A 16,604-nucleotide genomic window follows, 5' to 3' on the forward strand; every position below is an offset into this window, starting at 1 on the left:
CACTTGCACAATAGCTTGTATTTTGGTTATAACCTCTAAAATCGACACATTGCTTGTTACATTTCCACAACAGTAGGCAAAATGGATTTTCTAACTGGACAGAGTGATCTCACGGAAGATTGACTTGGAGTTGCATTTCATTCTTTTGGTGTTCCCTTTATTTTTGGGGGGCAGTGTATGACTTTAAAGGAGCTTTAAAAAGGCACCCCACAGCTTAACTGTTCTGTTTGCTTTGACCAATTACAGACCTTCCTGCTGCTGGATGAGATTGAGAAGCACCCAGTGCTGCCTCAGAAGGAGAAACAGGAAAGCTTTGTGGAGGCACAGGATCTCATGTGCTACTGGGACAAGGTGTGCTGCTCTCTCTCTCTCTCTCTCCCCCTCTCTCTCGGTCTCTCTCTCTCTCGCGCTCTCTCTCTCTCGCGCTCTCTCTCTCGCGCTCTCTCTCTCTCTCTCTCTCTCTCTCTCTCGGTCTCTCTCTCTCTCTCTCTCTCTCTCTCTCTCTCTCTCTCTCTCTCTCTTCCGCGCGCTCTCGCTCTCTGTCATCTGCATGCAGTGCACACACAATCTCATATACACACATAGGCAAGCACACATACACCAACAAATACAAATGCACATATCACACACGCACAAACACACATACACTCACAAACATGTACACCACACATACTGGTACAAACCTGTATGAACACCAAAACCATAAACACTTCTTGCCTCAGTAATGTAGGGTATGACTGTGGAAAGTTCAGTTGTTTCAGTTATACACAGTACTGCAGCGCCGGGTGGCCACAACAAATGCCTAATGTGGCAGAGTAATCTTGTTTTTTAACTGAGTCTGACTGTTTCTTTCTTTGTGTATTTGCAATCAGACACTGGATGCACCAACCCTGCAGCGCGTCTCTTTCACTGTCAAACCGGGTGAACTCCTGGCTGTAATTGGACCAGTTGGAGCTGGAAAGGTGACATTCATTCATTCATTCATTCATTCATTCATTGAATTATTTGTATTATTTGTTCCTTGTAATTATCTTACTCATTCACAGTTTCCTGGCACAACTAGGGAGTATACAGAACATTCAGGGAAAAAAAAAGGAATTTGAATGTTAAGTGAGAAATGGGGATGTTCCAAAAAGGAATTTGCGGTCAGTCCTTCACATGGTTCACATTGCAGCGACTCCACTCATCCCTTGTTAAGTTTATTTTTGTCCCCCGCTGGCCTGACTGATTTAACGGCACGGCAATGATTTTCACTTCACTGATAGAATGGAATGAGAGAAGACAGGGAAACATAGTGCCTTATTTATGTTATGATTGGGGTATTGTAAGTAAATGAGTTAAAGAAAAGTTTTTATTATAGTAATCCACGTTGTGATTGAAATGTGGAAAAAAATGAAATGAACAAAAACTTTTGCTCATAATAAATTGTTTCGAATGCGTGTCTGACAAGGTATAAAGTATATACTGCATACATAGGGCATATATGTACACATGCATATCTTCCATATCGAAAACGTGACATATGGTGCTAATGAAAACTACGAAGTGTTGTTGCTCCACACATAACTTTGTTGACTTGTATGACAATGCCATGACAATGACAATAAACCTCTTGAACTGGAACTTAAATGAAAACCTCCATTCTCCCTGTGTATTCCACAGTCCTCGCTCCTGAGTGCCGTGCTGCGAGAGCTGTCCCCCAGCAAGGGCACCATCAAGGTGAGCGGTGACCTGACCTACGCGTCACAGCAGCCCTGGGTCTTCCCCGGAACCATCCGCAGCAACATCCTGTTCGGCAAAGAGATGCAGACGCAGAAGTACGAGCGAGTCCTGAAGGCCTGCGCTTTGACCAGGGTACGGGTTTGGCTCCATTTTTTTTACAGTACGGTAGACCTGTGTGCTAGCCTGGGCGAAAGCCGACTGTTGACTCCGTCAAGCAGTCTGGCGAAAGCTAAGAGGAATCCATCTCCATGCAGGGTGGGGGATGGTCTGAGCTTACTCTGCCATTTAAATTCATTAGAGTTCCGAATTCAAATTGTGCTTTATTAGCATGACTGTTACGATACATCATATTGTCGCAAAAGTGTACAAATAACAAGACAAACGTGTGAATAGTGTTACCTTAACCAAACAGTAACGGACTCTGCGGGTGAGTTCTGCGTCACCACTCTCAACAGTAAGCGAACCGAGCTTGGAGGCTTTCGCAAGACTATGTGCGGAGTCAAAATCTTTGGGTTGAAGTACATAGGATGGCATCGCCAAGCTACCTGTGTGCAACTTGATGCATACAAATACCTTGAATAAGATATGTACTGTAGCATGTTGTTTTGCTGTATTCTTAAGTTAATTGAGTGTTAGACTATCCTTAATGTGTGGTACCATTTAGATACAGTGTGTTGGTAAATAAGTTTAAACACGCACCAGTAAATTATAAGATCATCGTAACAAAAATCAATTTCGCAGCTCTCCTTAACATATACATTCATTGCACTTAGTGTGTACATGGAATAAATTGGGAAGGTTGTTATAAATACACACAGTGAGTATTTCCCTTCTACATAGACAACTCTATAACAGCGGTTACCACTTATAACCTGTTAACCAAACAACAGAACCATTTAAATGGAATTACCCCAGTGTGTGTTCCATTACCCCAGTGTGTGTTCCATTACCCCAGTGTGTTCCATTGTCTGTTCTTATCTAAAGTCTGGTGGTGTGTGTGATTTCCCAGGACATGGAGCTGCTACCGCAAGGTGACCTGACTGTCATTGGGGACAGGGGAGCTACGCTCAGTGGAGGACAGAAGGCCCGGGTCAACCTGGCCAGGTACAGTACTAGCTTGTGGGGAAACATTAGGATTATGTTGTAACAACAATGACGGGCAGCCTTCATTAGATTCTAATCCAGGGCAACATATTCCAAATGGCCTGTTTTTACCTGTCCAGTTCAATCAGGTGATTGACAGACTTGTAGCAATCTGGCTAGCTCGATATACAGGGGGTGTTTTTGGTCTGAACTCTTCTTCAACCCAAGATTATCTGATGTCAATTGTTGAATAAATGGTAAATAAATGGCTTGTGGTAACCTTAAGTGAAATGAAGGACACAAGAGAAGTTGCAAACAAAGTGTACAATAGGTACAGTAAGTGTCATGCATTGGGATGATTTTATCCTTGAAAGAAAGTACTTAGCCTTAAGTCATGAATAGGTTGTTGACCTGACTGAAATTGTGTGTGTGCGTGTGTGTGTGTGCGTGCGTGTGTGCGTGTGTGTGTGTGTGTGTGCGTGTGCGTGCGTGTGCGTGCGTGCGTGCGTGCGTGCGTGTGTGTGTGTGCGTGCGTGTGTGCGTGTGTGTGTGTGTGTAGGGCTGTGTACCAGGATGCAGATATCTACCTGCTAGATGACCCTCTGAGTGCCGTGGATACAGAGGTTAGCAGACACCTGTTTGAACAGTAAGTGAACCTCATCTACAGGAAGTCACATCACCTCACTGAACAATAGGGTCAATAAAAGCCGTTCTGTTCTACTAGACTTCAAGTCAAGTAGGTTTTATTGTCAATTTCTTTACATGCACTGGTCATACAAAGAATTCACTTTCACTTCACATTAACTCTCTTCTATTCCATCATGTCCTTTTTAACAACAGTATAGGGACAATATCCTCATTTGTGTTGTAAATCAATATGTCTGTCTGAATATACCAAACACAAATCTTCTGAAGTGATTTGCATATTTAAAACCATTGATGCCACCATTATTGAATGGGGTTAACTGTGTGCTTTTGTCTGTTCTGACCAGGTGCATCTGTGGTTATCTGAGAAAGAAGCCTCGTATCCTGGTCACACATCAGCTGCAGTATCTCAAAGCCGCAGATCAGATCCTGGTTCTGAAAGAGGTACAACTGTTTTTGCCTTGTTAATATCCTCATATCGGTGTATGGTCTAGATTAGAACAAAAAAACCAGTATATTGAGTATTTATTTAGTTTTGACATACGAGATCTTTAGCGGTCATAAATCTGACAATAGCCAGGAGCGTACTATTAATTAAGGATAGTAGCGAAAGGATGGCTTACTTACGTCATCAGAGCGTAGTACAGCATGGACGCGACAGGAGTCACTTTCTTCTTCGGACAGATTTTTTTTCAGCTGTCCTTAATTATCCCTCACAATTAATGCTGACCAACAGCTGCACTTAATTTGGCCACTGACTGAACATTGACAACCGGGGACATCCTTTTGCGGAGAGAGTTTACGGAGTCACAATTTTTATCCATCATGGCGTCACACCTACTGACCATGTGCACCATGTACTTAAAGGGTAACTTCTGCCAATTTCAACATGCAGTTGTAATGCTCACACTACCCTGGACTTGTCAGTACCTGAGAATATTTGTTTTTCTTCAGCCTTTGCCGAGATCCTGGTGATTGTTAACATTTCAAAAAAACATCTTGATTTATTCCCAGTAACATCCAAAAGGTTATGCAACATCAGCAGACAACTAAACAGCAATACCTTTTGGGATAATATTTGTGGTAGGCCTATGTTAAGAAAAAAATGAATGTAAACAAAATCTGCCCCCCATTAGAATAGCTCAGATCTTGAAAAGGGCTGACTCGAAAAATCACAGGGTACTGACAAGTCAAGGGTAGCGTGAGCAATGCGACAGCATATTGAAATTGGCAGAAGTTATCCTTTAAGCTACTACCCCGTACTACCATGGCCAATGCATTTTCCAGCGAGTGGTAGTACTTATTCGCGCTACGTTCTTTGCTATTAATTTTCCATTTTGGTGTCCCGATGTTGTACCACAGATCAGACCTTATCATTTATGCGATACGAACAAAAATACAGTATGTTAAGTATTTATTTAGTTTTGCTAATTTGGTACCTCAATATCTTTTCGTTCTCACTAGTACACAAAACATACATAGCTGGCACACATGTAAGCACCCTGGAGCATACTATTAATTTCCCATTTTGGTGGCCTGATGTTGGTGTACCTTAGGGGCAGATGGTGGCGAAGGGGACCTTCATGGAGCTGCAGACGTCTGGTGTGGACTTCACCACCCTGCTGAAGACCGAGGAGGAGGAAGTGACCTCATCCTCTCTGGATCTCACCCAGGGCTCCTCCACCCTCAAGTCCGCCCGCAGCCGCACGCTCTCCCAGAACTCTGTGCGATCGCAGGCCTCCTCGGTGCAGTCTTCTGTTCAGGACATATCAGACCTGCCGGTAAGGCCTTACTCATTTTCTGATTACCTTTTTCGGTAACACTTTATTGTAGGGATACATCTATTAGCACTAATACATACAATGTGCCTGTATAAGTAACTTGTAAGGCATGTACAAAGCAAAGTCAAACATTTTTAGGCGTGTATTCGCAAATGTCTTGTTCGTGCGCAATAAGGGATTTATTACCAATTTAACCTTAGTAAGGACCTAGTAGGCCTTAGCGTTTGCTTAGTACATGCCTTACAAGTTACTTATGCAGGCATTGACACTGTATGTATTAGTGCTTATTGATGTATCCCTAAAAGAAAGTGTTAACAATGTTTCTTTTATTTGGAGTTATCGAGTACAATAATTCCAATGCATATATCATTATATACGTAAATGACCATTCAAGTGATATCCTTGCACTCATATCAAAGTCAAGTCAATGTATACTTTATTGTCAAAAATCTTTGCAACAGGTGTTAGCACAGAAGATTGAAATTGCGTTTGACCATGCTTCCATAATCTTAATAATAATAATAATAATACTTTATTTTTATATAGCGCTTTTCAAAATACCCAAAGACGCTTTACAAACCATTTAACACAAAATAAAGACATACAAAGACTCAACAAGACAACACAAGTAAACTTCAGTGGAAGAGCAATGTCCATGTCGATATGGAGCTGTAGGTGTAAAAGTTATGAAAACCCACGTCGGGGGCAGCAGTGGAAATGGGGATAGGAAAATCCCGAGCCTCCTAACGTGGCAGCAAGTTCGGTTTGGGGAAAGAAGCCGAACGAGCAGGTGAAGTTCTTTGAGTGGTGGACGGAGTCGCGTAGAACACGTAGGCTACTGTAAAACGCCATAGCCGAGAGACGCCGGGGCTGAAGGGAGGAGACGGCAAATGTTGTGGAGGCCGGTGAAACCAACAGGCATGCAGGCTCAACAGCCCTGCGCTCGTAGACCTCCCGAAGCGTCGATGTAATTGGCGTCGGAGAATATTCCTCGACCGGCAGGTGTTCTGGAAAGCAGCCATGGCAGAGGGGCAGTGCCAGTACAGCTGGAAAGCCGTCATGGTTCGCCCAGCCAGGCAGCGGCGACGAGTTGTAATCCGTCCAAGAAAGTTGGTAAATAATCCAAAGTTTTTAGTGAAGTTGAGTGAGAGAGAGTATTGAATGAATTAAAGTGGAAGAGAGCGAGCAGCGGCAACCAAAATGCGCCAGCGTCCACACACCCTCATTCCGGAAACGGAATCTTAGCATCACTCGAACATTTTTATTGTACTTTCTTGTCTCAATGTTCACGTTCTATAATTTAGTTTTTTGCACATTAAACCATTAGAATTAGACTTGATTGCACTGTTGTTTGTGTATTGTAAAGTTACTATACCCACGTGTGAAGTAATGGCTACCTTTTACTCTCTAATACTGCCATTGTGGGCAGTCATCTATCTGTCATGTGTGCTGTCTGCCGTACATTTTCTCACTGCATGACATTATGCAGACTCTATCTATCTATCTATCTATCTATCTATCTATCTATCTATCTATCTATCTATCTATCTATCTATCTATCTATCTATCTATCTATCTATCTATCTATCTATCTATCTATCTATCTATCTATCTATCTGCTCATTCATATGCATATCTACTCATTCATGCATGCATTCATTCGTTTATGCATTTATTCATCCATTCATCTATTCATCTGTTCATCCATCCATCCCTCCCTCCCTCCATGGTGGCAGGCGGAGCAGGTCCAGACGATAGCAGAGGAGACCCGCTCTGAGGGCACCATAGGCTTCTCTCTCTACTACAAGTACCTGACCGCAGGTGCTAACGTGGTGGTGGTGTTTGGCCTGATGATGCTCAACCTCCTCGCCCAGGTACAGTGCGCAGCACCAAGCCACCTGGAGCTTAGATCACCAACGAACTCTGGTAGTATTCTAGAATGCGTTGATGATTCCCTGATGGAATCAATAAAAGGTTTACCTGTGAGGCAGTTTACGTGTAATACACAGACATTGTTGTTAATTTGCTGGGTATGGGTAAAAAACTGTTTGCATGCAGGCAAGCAATGTGCACTCTACTATGAATATGCTTAACGAAAATAGACCAAACTATACTGTACTTTACTTAAATTACATCCGCATGTAGATTATAATGCAATATAACGTGTCTGTAGCGGGTAGCATTCAGGTGCTTAAGGGCAGGAAGGAAGAGAAATTGAAACATGTTTTTGTCTTCTGAAGGCTGCTTACATCCTCCAGGATTGGTGGTTGGCATACTGGTAAGCAAACAAAAGTTAACAATAATTATGTAAATATACTACATATAATGGTCACACTTTATTTTAAGATTCATGTTAGCCACTATTACATGCCTTAATGTGTTTATACGTGATTTATAAGACACAGATTAAGCGAAATCAGTCATTTGTTGGTCATGTATTGACATTGAGATAATCATAATAAGGACCTAATAGGGCTTCTTCACATGTCCTATAGTCAGAGTTGTATAAAGCGCAAGTAGAAGTACAAGTTACAGATGTAAATACCGCATTAATGCTTTTAAAGGGACAGTTTGGTCAATTTCAACATGCAGTTGTAATGCTCACACTACCCTGGACTTGTCAGTGCCTGAGATTTTTTTTTCTTCTTCTTCAGCCGTTTCTGAGATCCTGGTCATTGTAATGGGGGCAGCTCAAAAAGACATTTTTATTTATTCCCAAAAACATTCAAAAGGTTATAAAACATCAGCAGACAACTAGCAAACAGCAATACCTTTTGGGAAAATATTTGGAGTTGGCCTATGTTTCATTTTTTAAAAATGTAAACAAACGCTGCCCCCATTAGAATTGCTCATATCTCGGAAAGGGCTGAGCCGAAAAAAGTGGCATCACCAGGTACTGACAAGTCAAGGGTAGCGTGAGCAATACAACTGCATGTTGAAATTGACCAAACTGTCCCTTTAAGCATGTAATACCATTGTAATTTCATCGGTAAGAGTACTTCTACTTCTACTTTACATAACGCTACATATAACTCACTCATACATACAATAATTAGGCATGTATTGTGAACATGTGAACCTTAAAATAAAATGTTATTAATATAATACATTTAAATTCACCAATAGATTTGTAAAGTATAGATGCCGTATATACGTAAATACCATTCATTGTTGTTCCATCATTATTAGGGCTGGCAAGCAGGCGGAGCTGAACGTGACTGACGTTAAGGATCTAAACCCATTCCTCAACCACACACAGGAACTGGACTTGGACTTCTACCTAGGCATCTACGCAGGTGACTCCCCGTGGTCTTTTTTTACTAGCCTAGAAATCTAGACGCCCCTAGCGACCGCAAATTTAATTTGCTCCCTGGGCAGTCTAGCGGACCTCGGTCGTTTTGCGAGGCTGAAAGTTATCCAATGATAGGGCCAATGAAATCGCGAGGGGGGCCGGGCTACCTAGTAAACACAGGAAAATTTCTAAGAAGAAACATGGTGGCCGTCCGTGCTACGTACAGCATGAAAGTGTTTACTTAATTTAAAAAGCCTGGATGATAATACATTTCGTGGCTGACATGGATTGATGTAAAAATACACCATGAACTTATCGGACACAAATAGATCACAACACATTACCATTTGATCATTCAATGTTTTAAGCTAGCTCGGTAAGCTAATTTGAGCATTTTGCAGAACCAGATAGTCACACGCTATTATCAGACCACTTCTGTAGGTGTAGAATGAAATTGCTGCCCCAATTTCTAATAAGACACATGCCATTAAAAACGAGACATTTGGGAGCTTTGAAAGTCTTTGAGTAGCTTACTAAATAGATGGGAATGACACCTAGGGACCATTCCATCAATGCCGGTAACCCCAAATCCGAGCTCAAGTCTGTAAACTACGCTATATTTTTAGACAGAGATCCGTTCCATCAGCCTTGCTAACCTGAAACTCAGCTGAGTTGCCACGGTAATTTATGCTCCAACTCTAACCTGGTAGCTCCCAGGTTAAACACCAGGCTAAATGAATCGGTGTTGCAAAAAAAATGAACCTGTAGGAAACAATGTCACAGTGGGCACGTTCCGCTTAATTCCCGCCATCATTTTACGAGATCAAAGCGAACCAGTCACTCGATTTTAATAGTCTATGATGTGATAATGCCAGTAAAAACTACAATAGTTAGCATTGTCTTTCATGGCGGGGGATTTCTGATAATTAGCACATTTTTAAAAACTTTTATAGTGTTGATTTACTACTATGATGCTGAACAATTACTTCTACATAGCCGAAGACGTGAGTGGCCCAGTGGACAGGTGCGCTGCTTAATATGTGGTCGCCCCGGGTTCAAGTCTTGTATGGCGACAGGTTATGGAAACTTCAAAACATTGGCTATTTTTGCCTATTCTCTCCTTTGATGTCGCTTTGTGGCTGCCTTCATTTGCTATCAAGCAATAGGCCTACTGTTAAATGTAGGCCTAGACCTTAACATTTTACAGCATAGGCAATAAAAAAACGTCTTCACAACCACCTTGCAAACTCTAAATGAACATCAGTTATTTCTCACTGCTACGTAACGCGCACGTTTTTCGTTTTGTTTTGTCGTTTGACATTTTGTCAAGAGTGAGAATGAATGCAGAGGCTGAAATCGAGCATGCTTTCTGCTTATGCAGGCGGTAATTTTACAATATAGCCTAACATTAATGTGGGAAGAAATAATGCTGCCTAATATCCTGCCTATCGACCTCAACGTTCGTTCGATTTCAGGCAACTCCCTATTCCAGGCTGGTTTATAGGCAGGCGGAGCATCTCGTGCGCGCGCGCGCGCTCTCTCTCTCTCTCTCTCCGCTCCAACATCAAACTCCACTCGCAATACATCGCGCATGCATGAATACAAAAAATCACATGTTTATAAAAGCCTTCTTGGTCTGTTGTTCATTTGTCCTTAACCTTCCGATGTTTTTCGTCTCATGGAGGTTGCTCAGGCAATGGATAACAACAACGTGCTGGTTGGAAGGAGCATTTTATATGAGAAAGGGGTGAATGGAACTGTTACTCGAACGTGTGCGCCCTTTTTCTACTGGTCTTTTTAAGCGCATATGCAAACTCTTGCCTGTATGTTGCCTGTTGTGTTCTACACTGAGGGGTAACAACTTCAAAAGGGCACATCGCGATTCTGTGAGGAAGCTTCGTGATAGGGGTTCGTGGGTCTGTGTACCGCGATCCCTCGGTTCGATGCAATATCGTTACAGCCTTAGTATACAGCTACCTAGCTAACACCGAACATGCCATGTTGACAACAATCATAAATATAACCATTTAACAAGCCCCAAATTGCTCAACATTTCGCTGGTTGATCAAGGAGGGCCATGTGGTTGAAAACGAGGCATTTTATGTAAGTGAAAACACGATTTATTAGGAAACTTGTTTGTGGCTGTGGTGATCACACGCATTCACTGCTACGACGGCTCGAAGTTGCCGCTTCACCTACAAAGGGGCGTGTCGCGTGTACGTTCTGAAAGACAGCTGTGACGTTACACAGAAGTGTGTGGGGATTGGTTGTTCCACCATGGCGTTAAGTGCCAAGGCATTTTGATGGACAACCGTTTATCCCGCCCACACTCTCTCCGAGCTCACCCAGACCCTTGTACAGCTTTTTGCTGTACGGGTCTGGCTCGCCAGGCTACTTTTTTACTTCAGACGTCTCTCTGTATCTCTTTCTCTTATATTTTCACTGTTCATTTGTCATGGTTTCTCTCAACACTAGGAGACATTTTTAAGTTACCCACCTTGAACATCCACCACCTTCACCAGGTCTCCTGAAAAGATGAAGATTTTGCCTAGCACTAACTCTTTGGGAAACGTGGTCATTCACAATACTCAGCATAATCAGTACATTTTAAACGGTGTAAGGAATTGTGTAAGAATTAGGTTACGGAGGAAGGAAATCGCATCAGCATTGTGAAAAGGATTGATGTTGTGGACTTGTTAGACCACAGTTTTTTTGAGAGTTAATGCATTTGCATTTTGCTTGGTAACACAGCAAAATAGTGAATGGAATGTAGGCGTCTCAACTGTCAACTGACAACACCTGTCAACAGCAAACAATGAATACAAAAAAACCTGATGTGGTTGTTTCTTGGTAACCCATGTCTGTGTTTCTCTCTCTCTCTCTCTCTCTCTCTCTTCCCCTATTGAGGTCAGGTTTGACTGGTGCTACTCTGCTCTTTGGCTTCATGCGCAGCCTGCTGATGTTTAACGTGCTGGTGCACTCTGCCCAGATGCTCCACAACCGCATGTTCAACTGCATCCTCCGAACGCCCGTACGCTTCTTTGATGTCAACCCCATCGGTAAGTGTGTGAAATATGGTTAGGTTTTAAAAATATATTTTTGGACGCATGGATGTGCATGTATTTGGGTAGGACAATGTGTGACAGGAGGTAAGTGGGAGAAAGATGGGGAAGGATTAGGAAATTACCTCGGGCCCCTGGGCAGATGGTACGGCCAAAAATACTGAATCAAACCAAGATAACGCAAAACACGCCCACTCAATGCAAAAGCGTGTGCTCAAGTTGGGTCTCCTAAGGGGCCGTTGTCCCCTACTTCTTCTTCTCTTTTTGAGATGTTTGTGCAAGACTTGCACTACCGCCATCTACAGCGCTATGGGGACTTCATTGATTCTCAACCTCAGGACTCCGAAGGTCTCCTAACCAAGGTCTCCTATAGGGGCGTTCACCCGACATAAAGTGGATACCAGAAAGGAAACAAAATGACGCTTCTTGTTAGATCCACCTTCTTTGGTACGGCGCCTTGCCCAACTGAGCTATGACACACACGCAAAATATGTGTGTTTTTTAAAGTATCCGATTCATCCAGATGGGTATCAGACTTTTTCATGTGACGTGACGTCTTCGATTCAATGCTTTTCAAGCAGCAAAAGAAACATGCGCTGGCATAGACATTAGCTTACACCCCACCAGGGCTGTACTGGATTGAAAAAGCAGGCTGGGCATTTTATGTCAAGACCAGTCCACCAGGCATTGAGAGAGACAATAAAGCCTGTCTCAACAGTTGTGGCGACATGAGGACTGATACCACAGAGTGCGTTTTAATATGCAACCTTGCCTCCTCCACTTGCTTCTCGTCATGATGACATCACTGACAACAGCATTATATTTCAATATCTTGCAAAAGCTCAATTGTAAAGTCTTTTTCTCATTTGCAATTGGGATGGTGAATGAAAAACAATCCCTCAAAAGTTGTTGTGGCGAGGCTGACAGCTGGGAAACTTTATTGTTTTCTCCACGGAGGAGGGGTCAGGAGGCGGGAAGAGGAGACGAGCACAAGTGGAGGAGGCAAGGTCACATATTGGGATGCACCCACAGTGTCGAGAGGAGGAACAGGCCAAAATCATCAGTAGCCCACCTGGCAAATGCCCTGTATGAAAGCCCATTGGGAAACTCAAACTCCCATTGTCATTGTGACACAGCACACAAGTGAACACTGCACACTGCACACAACGGAATTGCACTTATGCCTCACCCGTGCAAGGGGGCAGCCCTCAGTGGCGCCCCATGGGGAGCAGTGCAGTGGGACGGTACCATGCTCAGGGTACCTCAGTCATGGAGGAGGATGGGGGAGAGCACTGGTTGATTACTCCCCCCACCAACCTGGCGGGTCGGGAGTCGAACCGGCAACCTCTGGGATGCAAGTCTGACGCCCTAACCGCTCACCCATGACTGCCCATGACTTAGTCCTCTATAGGTGCAAAAGATAATGGTCCCCCGTACGCCTGTGCCAAGTCAAATGTTTCACAGCATAACATTTCCTTGACATGATACTCCAGAATGTCAGTATGTTACATATACTGCGTAACATATTATGGTAAATTCTAATCACCTTGAATCAGACAAGTAGCTTTGTAGCTCTTAAATTCTGAAATGTGTGTGTGTGTGTGTGTGTGTGTGTGTGTGTGTGTGTGTGTGTGTGTGTGTGTGTGTGTGTGTGTGTGTGTGTGTGTGTGTGTGTGTGTGTGTGTGTGTGTGTGTGTGTGTGTGTGTGTGTGTGTGTGTGTGTGTGTGTGTGTGTGTGTGTGTGTGTGTGTGTGTGTGAGAGAGAGAAAAAATGCCCTGTGTGCCCTATGGCCAATCCAGCCGTGCCCCCCACTGTCTTCCAACTGGCAGTCATTTCTCCTGCTTCGCTTCAAAAACGCCACTCGTCTGATAGTGTTGTAAAAGGCTAATTGTGTTGATGACCCTGGCTAAGTTAACCTGCACGAAGTGGTAAACCTGTTAAGTTTATAGCCTGCAGGCGTCGTTTAGATAAGATCGTAATGGCCTCAGGCTTTTTACAGGGTGTCCGCGGTGTCTAAAAAAAGTCTAAAAAAGTCTAAAATGACACATTATCCATTTTAGGCCTAAAAAAGTCTAAAATATAGGGATTTTTTGCACTTTAGTCTAAAATTGAGATTGAGTAATTTAAGACTTACGTTTCAATGCAAAATATCGTCAAAGGATTATTGTTTATTTGTTCTGTCTTGCTTTGATTTTACGTCCTTTTACACGCCGCTTTTTTCTGGTATTGTGGCAGTTATGGTCTGTGTAGTTCTACATGACATGTTGCTGTTTGCAACGTACAATAATAAAACTACAGATGTGATACGGAAATGTACTGTAGCTCCTCCTCCCCTTCCATCGCGCAGTCTGACCAAAGATTCTCTATTCTGACTATAGCCCACGTTAGTAGTGTTATATCTAGACATTGTTTATATCTAGACGTTGTAAAAACGATATTGGCGTTGTGGTGGCCATACATTTGATAACTAGGCTACTTGACTGTGTTAAACACCTGGAAGAAGTTAACTAATGAGGGAAGTCAGTCACCACCTCATTCAAAAAGAACGGATTTCTATTTGGAAGGAAAGGTGTCGATTTAAAACAGAAGACAAATGTGACAGTGCAAGCCAAGGGAATATGTCAGCACCAGTGTGCATCGTTGCAGGTAAGAAGTGATTTTTAGTCCTTGCGGTGGTGATGGAATAGTCAGGTGTTGGCCGTGGCTTAACAGTCGAGTGTAGCTATTAGTTGTTAGCCTCAAAGTTGGCGAAGCTTGATTGTGTCTGTGCGAGCGAAAGAGAGTAGCGACGGTGTGTGTGTGGCTAATCTGAAATTATGAGCGAGTTAACAGTCGAATTCCCATGGCAGTGCCTTTGTTGTAGGCCTATTCTGTTTGATGCCTTGGTATTTTGTACTGGTTCTGTGGTAGCAATTTGCAAACTGGTGGGCATTTGAGTCATGTCCACGCACAAACGTTTCGTGTGTGCTGTCACATGCACTTCTCATTAGCTCTAGGTCCGTAAATGTTTGAAAGACCTCAGGAGTCAAAGCACATGAAACATATTGTGCAATGGATAAGATATATGCTATGTCGATGGATGATTTAGTTGTTATAACACCGTTTTGCGTTTTCTTTGCCTGCTGCTTCTGAATTGATCACCATTTAGCTTCACGTTATTCTGCTTGAAAATAAATATAGATCAAACGAGCGCTAGATTTTGAATACTGTAGCCAGCTGCGCATTACACCGACTCTCGCGCCGTGGCAGAATCTTTCTCGCGTCGCGCTCTCTTGAGCTGTCATTCAGGTTACACTCTCGCTTGGGTGAGACCTCTGGTACAACCCCACTGAAACGAATAAGGCATGAATCTTTGGATTGAGTGGCAAGGGCTGAGTTGGTCAAAATTTCAAACTATTTTGTTATTAGTATTAACTGCCATAATACGTTCTTTTGGACACCTCCAATAGATTAAACAAATAAACGTAATTTTATGACAGCATTTTATGGCAGTAGTGGTGTTAGCTCATGTTCTGTTCTTCTATCTTGGTTAGGTCCTCTTGATATAGGCTTGCACATATGGCATTCTTATTCACATTTAAAAACCCAAGTCAGTGCAATGTAAAGACAGGCTGTTCACAATTGCTGGCTTTGATCACTTGAAATTGTGAAAGCGAACATTGCACCTTCTCACTTGTCATTTGTGATCAGATCTCTTTATGCTTATAATATGCACTATTGCATTCATTCAGATGCACAGGTGTGTGTGCGTGTGTGCGTGTGTGTGTGTGTGGTGTGTGCAGGGCCACTGACGGCTTTTACCGGGCCCGGGACTAAATCATCTGAAAGGGCCCCCCTCTCAATATACAATACAATTGGGTCCCAATTCTGGGGGCCCTCTTTCTCAGGGCCCGGGTCAACTGTCCCCTTTGTCCCCCCCTGTCGGCTTCTGTGTGTGTGTGTGTGTGTGTGTGTGTGTGTGTGTGTGTGTGTGTGTGTGTGTGTGTGTGTGTGTGTTTTGTGTGTGCGCACGCGTGTGTCAATTGACCACAATCTGGCTTTATTTCATTTTTTAATACTCCGCAAAGGTCTAAAAGTTTGCCCATGATGGTCTAAAAAAGGTCTAAAAAAGTCTAAAATTTCACTTGTTAAAACCTGCAGACACCCTGTTTTTAGTAACTTGCTGATTTACAGCAACCTTCAGGTTGACTTATCTTGGATTTTCTATTAAACCATTGTCTTACAATACACCACCTGGTGTGTCAGGATATGTGTTGTGTGAGATATTTGTTTGTGCAGCTGGGCACCTTTACTTTGGGAGTAATAAAGATTACTGCTACTATTTGTTTTACTTTGTATCTAGAACTAAAGGGTTTGTAGATCAGTGTTTCTCAACTGGTGGGCCGCGACCCAAAAGTGGGTCGCGGAGGGGTCATGGGTGGGTCGCGGAGCCTTGGTGTAAAAAAAATTCTAAAAAAAAAAAAAAAAACTTTTCCTGCAACAATTTACAACTTTTATTTTGATAGGCTAGAGAACTCATCTGTCATCTGTCGTCATAGATACAATCTGAATGTTTATGCGAGATAGATAGCGTGCAACCAGTCATTCGAGTCTTGGTTACATTTTGAGAATTGCATTGAATTTGACTTAAACGCAAAAAAAATTGGGTCGCAACCGAATGAGGGTGGAAAATGGTGGGTCCCAAGACTGTTCCAGTTGAGAACCACTGTTGTAGATGTATTTCTCGCTATTTTCTCTGATTAGTTGTGTCGTTAACACTCATTAATTAAAGAGTCATGAGTGATGATGTGAATTAAAGTGCATGGAATAGAAAGGTAGTAGTAGGCTGTATAGGTTGTTGCACTGAAAAACTGTTGTATGCATTTTTCTAAATGTGTTTATAAATGTGTACACCTCTGTCTCATTTTGCAGGAAGAATCCTGAATCGGTTTTCCAAAGACATTGGCCAGGTGGACTCAATGCTGGCCTTAACCTTTGTAGATTTCCTCCAGGTAACCTGCAATATTGATATGCTTAGC

General features: G+C 42.8%; 1 protein-coding gene across 2 annotated transcripts in view; it reads left to right on the plus strand.

Annotated features, from left to right (window-relative positions):
- The window catches only part of abcc4 (ATP binding cassette subfamily C member 4 (PEL blood group)), a 51,723-nt gene that overhangs the window by 22,062 nt on the left and 13,057 nt on the right, over nt 1-16,604 (plus strand). The window contains exons 9-20 of one of the 2 annotated variants that reach the window (XM_063212296.1): nt 247-351; nt 873-962; nt 1,663-1,854; nt 2,732-2,826; nt 3,365-3,451; nt 3,798-3,894; nt 5,007-5,231; nt 6,968-7,105; nt 7,472-7,509; nt 8,421-8,527; nt 11,436-11,582; nt 16,498-16,577. In XM_063212296.1, the coding sequence (XP_063068366.1) occupies nt 247-351; nt 873-962; nt 1,663-1,854; nt 2,732-2,826; nt 3,365-3,451; nt 3,798-3,894; nt 5,007-5,231; nt 6,968-7,105; nt 7,472-7,509; nt 8,421-8,527; nt 11,436-11,582; nt 16,498-16,577 (1,401 nt within the window). The remainder of the gene's footprint in view (nt 1-246; nt 352-872; nt 963-1,662; nt 1,855-2,731; nt 2,827-3,364; nt 3,452-3,797; nt 3,895-5,006; nt 5,232-6,967; nt 7,106-7,471; nt 7,510-8,420; nt 8,528-11,435; nt 11,583-16,497; nt 16,578-16,604) is intronic. The other variant, XM_063212297.1, reaches the window with a different exon arrangement.

Source organism: Engraulis encrasicolus, chromosome 12 (genome assembly GCF_034702125.1).
Source record: "Engraulis encrasicolus isolate BLACKSEA-1 chromosome 12, IST_EnEncr_1.0, whole genome shotgun sequence".
NCBI classification, from domain to species: domain Eukaryota; kingdom Metazoa; phylum Chordata; class Actinopteri; order Clupeiformes; family Engraulidae; genus Engraulis; species Engraulis encrasicolus.